At 32.8% G+C, this 10,649-nt stretch overlaps 1 protein-coding gene across 2 annotated transcripts; it reads left to right on the top strand.

Moving 5' to 3' along the window:
* The first annotated feature begins 1,862 nt into the window (after nucleotides 1-1,862).
* Nucleotides 1,863-10,115, top strand: LOC139496105 (schlafen-like protein 1). 2 transcript variants are annotated; one of them, XM_071284579.1, is made up of 4 exons: nucleotides 1,863-2,444; nucleotides 4,357-4,512; nucleotides 5,490-5,635; nucleotides 7,341-10,115. In XM_071284579.1, the coding sequence occupies exons 1-4, from the start codon at nucleotides 1,973-1,975 to the stop codon at nucleotides 7,344-7,346; spliced, it is 780 nt and encodes a 259-aa protein (XP_071140680.1). In that variant the 5' UTR covers nucleotides 1,863-1,972; the 3' UTR covers nucleotides 7,347-10,115. The 2 variants fall into 2 exon arrangements, with proteins under 2 accessions (XP_071140680.1, XP_071140671.1); XM_071284570.1 differs by having other exon boundaries at nucleotides 1,883-2,444; nucleotides 8,592-10,102.
* The last annotated feature ends 534 nt before the right edge of the window (nucleotides 10,116-10,649 follow it).

Here is a 10,649-nt window from a genome sequence, read left to right as displayed (position 1 = left end):
GTGGCACTCTATTAACACGAGGCATCGGATTTAACGTCCTCCTTCTGACCGGACGTGACTGCGAGCTTGATACATTCCGCACAGCCAAACGGACGCCCCGCTTCAGCAAGCGTTTTACTGCCGGTCGGGAGAAGACCAAGTGACCATATTTATATACCCCAGTCACCCTTGGGGTTGATTTGTGTCGAAGAAACGTGCGTCTGACGTGTTAAATTTTAAACCTGGTACCTTTTGTTAGCTATTATTCGTGTGTTTCTCTGTCTTATATGTTCTCCCGTTTATTTGTATTGTAGTTCTGTCAAGTAATCTTATGATTTTAATGTTATATTTCACATTGCCTACAAGCGGAAGGTTTTGTCATGTCACAAAACCAGGTTCAACCAGCATTTTTTTTCTTAAAATTTCCTGTACCAAGTCAGGAAAATGGCCATTATTATATTATAGTTCGTTTCTGTGTGTTACATTTTAATGGCGTGTTTCTGTTTTGTTTCTGCAGTATACTACTGTTGTCTTTATTTATGTACAAAAAATGAACGGAGAACAAACATGTAACACATAAACTAACGACAACCACTGATTCTAATGCAACAACGTTTGTAACGTTCATTTTGATTGGATAACGTCACTTTCTTACATGGCATCAATTGACTATTGATGCTATGGGACGCACGCGCAAGCGCAGACGGCATTTGACAGATTTTAAATACATGTTTTAACGTTGTTTTATGTCAGTTTCATTAGAATGGAGATAACAATATTGTGTTTTAAGCTCCGACGGCATCAATTTTGGATTTGATGGTCGCAAATACCCGTTTACTGTCTCCGCTAACGCGTCGCCAGTAAACTTAATTTGCGACCATCAAATCCCCAATTGATGCCGTCGGAGCTTAAAATACAATACAGTTATCTCCTAAATTACAGGCTCCTGACTTGGGACAGGCACAAACATACATAGCACAAACACACATACTGTGGCGGGGTTACATTTTAGCGGGATCCCAACCTTCCCACTAACCTTGGACACTGGTTTAACAGTACAACATAAGAGCAAACTATAAAAATCAGTTGAAAAAGGCGTAACTCATCAGATGGACAAAAATACAAGAGGACATAGCGGGGTACTTGTACATCCCAACAACAAAAAGACACTAGGTACACATCTGAGAGTACTTGCAGTTAACTGACAGCTAGTTCAATGCCACTAAGAACTTATATATAAAATAATCATGCATCTAAGACTAAATTATCAATCCGTACACATCAAACATGCAATGGATTTAGTATAAGACGTCATAAACAGACAGAGAAAAACATGGCATTGTGCAATGCCAAGATACAGGTATCGACGGATTGTAGATCCATGAATGTATATATGTATATAACATACTAGTAATATTTTTGGTCGTATTGTTTTTTGTAGATCTTTTTCACAACATGTAGCATGTATCAGTTTTCTATATTCAAAGTCAGTTTTAAATTTTAATGGTTATATCAAAAAAAGTATAAATTGAAATGTGTCATTTTTCTGCATTCATGTATTCATAGGCAGTTAAACGATTTTAAATAGATATAAAATCTGTGTTACTTTGACATCATGTTTGAGGTCGTCTTGTTTTCCTTTCATGAAAATATATAAATATAGTCCTTGCCCATTTAAAAAACCGTATTACAGTGTCAACAATGTGTCTATATATATGCATTGCCTAATTAAGACCATCTAAATAACAATTTTTCGCATGAAATTAACGACAAATTTCAGTACAGTTTAAAAAATTTAGATGTTGTAATATTTCATTTCAATTGAAATTTCGAAACAATATCAAAAAATAAAACAACAAACCGGGTATTTTACTTCCTTGAATGATAACCATTTTTAGAAAATAGATATCCATTGAGTGTTACATAGCAACTGCAAATACATTAATTATCGACCAATTTCCTTTGATAAATGCATTTTAAATTTCACTAGAATATGTCGACAGAATTTGTCATCGAAGTTAATAATTTAAAATGGGAAAACGATACAATTCTTAAACAAGCAATCAAGGATGTATTAAAGAAATTTAATGTAGACATATCAGTGGATAACTTGGATATAGAAGATTGTGGAGATACAAAGTCCGCGATTATATATTTACAATCATTCGATGAAGTACAGGAAATCAGCAACAGTATAAATAATAGTGGATTCAAATTCACACAAATAGCCGCATCTTACAAAAAGATATTTGCTAAAAGGATACAAAGTAAAAGACCTGAAACTATATATCTATATGAAGAATATCTTGGCGACGAAACTAGACAAAAAGAATTTAAAGAAGGAGGTGGCAATATCGAGGAAAACTTTTTGAGAACTGGACAGAAAAGGTGTCTTGCAAATTATGCATGTGGTATTGTGAACAACAGAGAAAAGGGAACGGTATATGTTGGTGTTAACGATAAAGGTAATAAGAAACTTGTAACATGTTTTATTCAGAGCTACTGTAATATGTGTAAATTCAGAAATGTTTACTATACTTTTTGTGCTGACATGAATTATCATTGATATTGTTATATTTATAAATTAACTGTTTAATTTTTTTAAATACTAAGGCTTTTCTACCTCAGGCATAGATTAACTTAGCTGTATTTGGCAACACTTTTAGGAATTTTGGATCTCAATGCTCTTCAACTTCGTACTATATTTTTGGCTTTTTTTTTTTAAATTTTTTGGATCCGAGCGTCACTGATGAGTCTTTTGTAGACAAAACGCGTCTGGCGTATATATAAAATTTAGTCCTGGTATCTGTGATGAGCTTATTAATATCTTGAACTTTAGTTAAGATGGATAGAATACAATCAGGGTTTTGTAACATGTTGTCTCCAACTATTGACAGTCGTTCCGAGTATAGAAAAGTAGTGTATATATCAATAAGATACGACCTAGGGTTAAACGAAATTAACGATAAGTGAAATTAACAGATATTGAAAAACGCACATTTGGGTATACATGTTTCCATTTGTATCCAGCTGATGAGTTAGCCTTTTCACTGATTTTTAAAGTTTGGTCTAATGTTGTACTGTTACACCATTGTCATAGGTTATGGGATGTTTTGCGCCTTCAAACGAGTATTACCTGTCATATTTTGTATATGCCTGTCCCAAGTCAGGAGCTTTTAATTGTTGTTGTCCTTTGTTGGTTGCTGTGCAGCATATTTGTTTTTGTTTATTATTATGCACATAAATTAGGCTGTTAGTTTTCGCATTTGAATTGTTTTACATTTGTCATTTCGAGCGTTTTCCACCACCATCTTTTTGGAGCTGCCTCTGTAAACTATCTATATGTTTTAAAATTTATAATGTATAGTTAAACACAGCTTGATACATAAGCACATAAGCAACACGACGGGTGCCACATGTGGAGCAGGATCTGCTTACCCTTCCGGAGCACCTGAGATCACCCCTAGTTTTTTGTGGAGTTCGTGTTGTTTATTCTTTAGTTTTCTATGTTGTGTCATGTGTACTATTGTTTTTCTGTTTTTCTTTTTCATTTTTAGCCATGGCGTTGTCAGTTTGTTTTAGATTTATGAGTTTGACTGTCCCTTTGGTATCTTTCGTCCCTCCTCTTTACACAAATAAACCAATAAACATACTTACACCAGAAACTACAATCTTTTCATTCTGGAGTCAACATCTTACAATGATAATAGTGAGTAGATTTAGAAAACTACGTAAATGAGCTACACCTAGTCAGCCAAAACATATCAATAGACCAATTACAGGATTACTCAAGATCTAAATATGTGCTAAACTGGATAGTGTATTAAAGGTATATACTATGAAAATAAGAGCTTTGGGCAAGCCCCTCGCTCTAATTTTTCAGACTTACTACTTCAGTAAATTCGCTAAAAGTCGATTGCGGTCTGTTCAGACTATGAGCAGACTGTTCAGTAGTTGTTAATTACATGTACTAGTCAACATCATACTTAATTGTATTTCAAGCTACTGAACAATACTAAATTAATCGCAAACCCTTGTCTGATATTACTGAATTTACTGCAGTTACTGCAGTGGATAAGTCTAAAAATTTAATGAAAGACTGAACTGGGCTGATTTATTTATTGTCTAGAATTTCGAACGATTTTAAGATAAAAATAACCGTTTAAGACTAAAATTGATAGACAAGTTTGATGCAGCTAATGTAATGATCTTGCATCACCCGATTTTGTAATTTCAATCATGCAGTATACTTCTTTGTGTCTTTGTCTACAGATTAGATTTCATGTTTAGTGCCATGGGAAAACAGTTTCAGAATTTAAAAATTTTACAAACAAAGACATATTCATTAAGTATGTGAAATGTTTCTTTCTAATTCAGGACGAGTTGTAGGACTGCATTGCAATCATGAGAAAAGAGATCGTCTAAGAAGACGAATTGCGCAGATAATGAAGTGTGATTTGAATCCTCCTCTCAGTACAATTCATTACAGTGTAACGTTTGTACCAGTGCGCAGAGCAGATGGATATGATCTAGGTAAAAAGTATCTATCAGTTATTTTTATTGCTTTTATTGAATATTTTTTATGAAAATATATTTCTTAATAACAGAACAGATAAAATCCGTCACTAGAGCACACTGTCCTTTGAACTCGTAAGGTCTCTAAATGCATCTCGTTTAGTAATTTCAATGCTCTCTTATCCATCCTCGGATTTCAAATGTTTCGCTTTGAGCGTTCCTAATGGATGTAAATCCAGAAGAGTGCTTCGGACGCATGGAAATTATTTAACGTGCTGTTTTCAATTTTTTACATCACTGGGTCGATACCTCTGCTTGTGGACTATCAGTCCCCGAGGGTATCATCAGTTAAGAAGTCAGTACTTCGGTACTGACATGATTTAACAAATTGTTCTAAAATTGTCCGTTTATAAATTTTGAAATTATTAAGCAACTAAGGTTTCAACTCCATCAGGCAAAGTTGACTTTAGATGAATTTGGCTATTTTTTTTTTGAAGATAAATCCAGAAAAGCGCTACGGACGCATTGAAATTATTAAACGTGTTGTTTTCAATCTTTTATTCAACTTTAACAACAAAATAATCCCCCATAAACGCAACTATAGTACAAAGAGAGAAATTTAGAGCAAAATGTTTTGAATATACGAAGAATGATAATATTAAAATTTAATGCATAAGTCAATGACTCTCTGTCCCTTCTCCCCCAAAAAAGGAAAATATAGCACAGATAGACATCATAAAATACAAAATCTCAAAGTCTATAACTTAAGCTGAAGTTCAATACAGACTTTAACCAAAAAAAGAGAATGAATAGAAGTTATGTTATATAAAGACCACCAAACACAGACAATTGGAAATTCCTTGAAAGCTACAAGGATACCAAACGATCTTCATTTTGCACTGGAAAAAATTATAACAGAATGCATACATTTCACCGTTTGACAACCTAAAATTACAGATCTACATTTTCTAACATTAAATGCACTTCTTTTACAGATGATATTTTTGTCTTAGAGATCACATTTTACACCGTGGATAAATTCAATCGACTATACACAGCAAACGGAGACGTATATCAAAAAAGTGATGCCTGCCTATTTGGTCCTCTTAGACCAGCAGAGATACGAGAATGGGAAACTCAGGTTATATATTTCAAATTTATTTTAAATGTAATGACATAAAAAACAAAAAAAAAGTTTACAAAGGAGATTTATATGTAAGTAAATGTTACTATTGTAAGTACACTTCGCATTCATGAATTCCATTGTCATTCAACTATGATAAACACATTTTGTTTTGTACCCAGTAATATTCAGTATCAATACGAAACGTTATTTTTGATTATTTTTTATTCTCCTAACAAGGCACTCACTTTTGTGTTCTAAGAGGTGAAGCATTCATATTATTCAATTCTTGTCTTTGATGGAAAGGGGAGGGTGGGTGCGGTTAACAAATTCACGAGAGCTGTTCGAGTGCATACAATCAAGTCCTGTTAAAACATTGTTAAAACATTTGAATTTTCTTCTCTTGACAAAAGACACGTATACCTAATTCCAAACCAAAAGAAAAATCGAAAGAGTATGTCTTGCTTTGTTTCAATTAAAAAAACTGCCGAATGTAGGTACAATTATCTTATATTGAGAGAGGTAAATCAAATTTTGTAAAAACATCATAACAAAACCTTATCTAAGACTGACATTATCAAGATGCTTGATATTTTGATTTACAAAATAAAAATGGCGCTAGCACTAGGCTTTACCTCCGCTATATAGATGATGTTCTCTCAGTAAATTATTCAATTTTGACTATGTTGAACTCTTCTATCCCATCGATCTTGAACCTAAGGCTACAACCTATACAGTTAGGTGTGTATCATATCGTCACTTACATCCAGAAATTGACAATAGGGGTCTTTGAGAACAAAATTTTACGAAAAAAGATGATTTATTTCACCAATTTGAGCACTTATCATTTCCATATAGCAACATACCAGCAGCGACTGCATACGGAGTACATATCTCCTAGTTGACACTATATTTCAGAGGTTGCATTTCTTATCATGACTTTAGCAACATAGTGTTACTTATCACACGGAAGCTACTGAACAACGAGTTTTTAGGGGTGAAGGTGAAATATTACTACCTTCAAAAATGATACAAACGCTATCGCAAGTTGGTTGGCCTATATCAAATATGTTTCGGAAATGACGACGGATATATTTCAATTGTCAAAACGACAATCCCATTCACTTTTCTTCAAGTTAGAACTATCAACGATTTGTACTAACATGAACCACGTGACTGGTTTCACATGTTTGGCAGGATTCGCTTCCCTTCGGAGCATTTGAGATCGCCATAGTTCTTTTTAAAGGAGTCCGTGTTTCATAACCTAATTTGATGTTGTGTTTTGTCTACTTTTGTTTTGTCTAAAGTCGTTTTCGTTTTTGTCCCAGAATTTCAGTTTGTTTTTTAGTTTGAATGTCCTTTTGGTATTTATCGCCTTTCTGTTATTGAACTTGTAAGTGCCACTGTATGTCACCGCTTTGAACTCGTATGTAATACAAAGAGCAAATACTGGTCGCCTTAGAGTCAGAATGTTATTTTCGAGTCGTATGAAATGTTTTCCATGGGATTGTTATGCTAACTGGCAAGCTAAAATTTTAGATTAGAGATTCGATCTAGTAAAAAGTAGAAGTTTAGTTTATATAACTTTCTCGACCTCAACATGAATTTAATTTGCCACTTTATGTTTTACAACTATCCGCATATATATCCACAGACTTGGATTAAATAAATATTTTTATTGTTTTGTTTTAAATTTGACAATTATTATGATTATTATTTCTAGAAGTAGCAGTATACAAATAATACATAGATCAGAAAACATTGTCAACTGCAGCGAAGCCAAGGTTGACAATGCTTATTCGAGTGGTACCAATCTACTCTATCACCCTCTCAGTTATGTGTTATTTAATTTATTATACTGAATAGACTATCATTACTGTCTTACAGATTTATTTTATATTAAAAGTAATTATATACATCACTGGTACTAGAAAAAAAATAGGTACCAGGATTATAACTTAATACTCCAGACGCACGTTTCGTCTACATAAGACTCATCAGTGACGCTCAGATCAAAACAGTTAAAAAGCCGAACAAATACAAAGTTGAAGAGCATTGAGGACCCGAAATTCAAAAAAAGTTGAGCCGAATACGGTTACGGTAATCTATTCCTGGGGTAAGACAATCCTTAGTTTTTCGAAATATTCAAAGTTTTGTAAACAGAAAATTTATAAAAATGACCATATAATTGATATTCAAAAGTGAGGCAAGATGTTTTAATTTTATTATTTTGACATTCAAATAATTAAACTGAGCTAAAACGTAGAACTTAATAAAAAAAAAATGTAAAAAACTGGATCGATAAATAATAATTTTGTGGTGGTTATGTTTGTGTGAATCTGTACGCGAGCTTATACAAAAAGCGCACTAGCTGCTTTTCAGTACAAAAGTCAATCTAATTTGATAATTGGTGTTATCCTAAACTCACACACAGATTTAACACGGTAAAACTAATTAGCGTACATTTTATGTTGAGAATTTGTAACATCAGATGGATCCTTATACATACGAGATGCTTTTATTTTTTCAGGCATACACTATTTATGATTATATACATATATTTAACTTAAGATTAAAAAACAAATATTCAAGTCATACGTGTCATGTATATGCTACGTTCCTTAGTCAAACAAAAAAATCATCCCTATCAAACAGAAAGGGCTCTATCGTGTGTTCTCATTTTCTTCTTTATCCTCATCAAAGCTTTTAATTAAAGTATATTTCTTTAATGAATTGATGAAGCACTAAAAATATACAATTTGGATGTGAAAAATGAAACTGTGTTGCACGAAATGATAATTTCAAATTTTACTGTTAAAACTGAAAGTGAATGCATATTGATCTGTCATACGAAAGTGAATACATACGGATTTTGTAATATATTCTGATTAACCTGATATCGACCACTTACATGCGAAAAATAGGTTACATTTTATGGCTGTGACTATATGATTCTCCTTTAAATATTTTGTAGATTCATCATAAACTAATGAAAGAAGCAAAAAATATTGAACTTCTCGAAAAAATTGAAAAATATGAAATAGATAAAGCTGAAAACGAACGAGTGATAGATATGTTCAAGCAAATGACTGAAGAAGAAAAGATACGCAAAGAAGAAAAAGAACTGTCATTCAAACGAAAAAAGGGAGAATTGGAGACAGAAGTTTCTAGATTAAATCAAATGCATGAGGATATAAAGAAAGAAAATTATCAATTACAACGTGAGAAATCAACACTTGTAAAAGAAAATAAGACATTAATACATAAATCAAAAGTATGTGTAATTTTGTGATAAACGGATGAAAATTCTTAATGTTACTTCATTTAATGACCTTCAAAAATAAAACCCTAGGACAGATTGATTATAGATGTATGACTATGTCCGAATAAAGGACATATGACAGAAATGTGTCTGTTTGGCCATATAGGAAGCATTATTTACGTCAAGAACATCACATTCAAGGCAAATGTACACAAAAGAACCGTATTTGAATAGGTTGGTAGTGATTCGTTGATTTGTTGTAGACCATACGCAATACGCCCTTATTTTTAGAAAAAAAGCTTGATGGTCCATTCCATAGAAACTCATCGTAGAAACCATCTTTTTGAGATTTTATCACTGGTGCTGATGCTCTCAAATAAAGATGTAAAATGTGCCCAAGGCGATATTATAAATCAACACTCCTAGACATACCTTAGGTTGAATGTTAAAGAAGGGGAGGTATAATAAGACAACTTGTTGGCCCCATGAATAAAACAAAAACATGAAAAAAATAAATCAATGAAATGACATTTAGATGTTGACGATTCATAGTTCTGTCAGGTATCTGTTTATATATTTGTCGATTGATTTTCTGTTTAAAATCTCGGTATTGCTGATCATTAGGTATATTTAGTTTCTCCATATCTATCTTCTGTAGTTCATTTTCAAAACACAAAGAGTGAAAAATCCTCACTGACTACATCGGCAAAATTTGAGCTGTTATTATATCCTGACCTGCTGATCATTGAAAGTTGTGATTTATAGTGTCTATTCATCTTTCAAATTATCATATGAGGCAAAACGCAAAACAAAAATGGTAAAATCGTCGTTAAAAGGCAATAACTTCAATATCGATTTGTATTATTTTGCTGATCATTTATGTTTTCATCTTTCTATGATAATTTCTAAAATATATGCTTTAAACGCAAAAAAATTATAAAAATTTCTAACATAAGGCAATGACTCTAATAAGGAGCAGACAGCTGATTACTACCTTTCCACTTATTGTATAACTTATCTGGCTGATCATTTTTGATTTTTAAAGGTTCTCCTTATATATCATATTTTGTAAGATAACAGAAAAATTGAAAAGAAAGATTAAATTTGTCATTTAAGTCCAATAATTCCTACAATAAATCGTCCATCAGTTTTGACGAATATGGACAATTGATAGGACACACTATTCTCTATTTATAACTATTTACAAAATATAAGACCAACATTGCACTTTACCCCTGTTTTCTATTTAAGCCATGTCGACAACTTAGTTGACAAGCAGGGTCATCGGACACATTTTTTTAAACTTAATTTTAGTTTGTAACAAATATTTTATTTCGCTCAAGCGATTTATGGCTATTGAACAGTGGTATATTACATTTGTCTTTATATACCCCTATGAGGATTTTTGCCAAGTTTAATTTATATAAACATGGCCAACTGGTTTCAGACGAGAATATTTCTATAAAAATTATGAACGGGGGTCGACGACGACCGTAAATCAGACGACGGAAACAAAGTAAAAAGCTCACTTTGCTCATTGGTCCAGGTGGGCTAAAAAACCCTAGATTTACTAGCAAGAAAGTTTATTCAGAAAAGAGGGGTGGAAGATACCAGAGGGACAGCCAAACTCATAGATCGAAAATAATCTGACGACGCAATGGCTAAAAAAGAAAAAAATCAAACAGACAAATAAAAGTACACAAGACACAACATAGAAAACTGAAGACTAAGCAACACGAACCACACTAAAGTGGGGTGATCTCAGGTGTT

Source organism: Mytilus edulis, chromosome 1 (assembly GCF_963676685.1).
Source record: "Mytilus edulis chromosome 1, xbMytEdul2.2, whole genome shotgun sequence".
Classification (NCBI taxonomy): domain Eukaryota; kingdom Metazoa; phylum Mollusca; class Bivalvia; order Mytilida; family Mytilidae; genus Mytilus; species Mytilus edulis.
The sequence above is the reverse complement of the archived record's forward strand: the minus strand, read 5'-3'. Positions and strand labels throughout refer to the sequence as shown.

Excerpts from the sequence above, each read along its gene's own strand:
- LOC139496105 (XM_071284570.1), top strand. The coding sequence starts at position 1,973 with ATGTCGACAGAATTTGTCATCGAAGTTAATAATTTAAAATGGGAAAAC. Across the intron at positions 2,445-4,356 it reads TGTTGGTGTTAACGATAAAG|GACGAGTTGTAGGACTGCAT; the intron begins GTAATAAGAAAC and ends TTTCTAATTCAG. Across the intron at positions 5,636-8,591 it reads TACGAGAATGGGAAACTCAG|ATTCATCATAAACTAATGAA; the intron begins GTTATATATTTC and ends AATATTTTGTAG.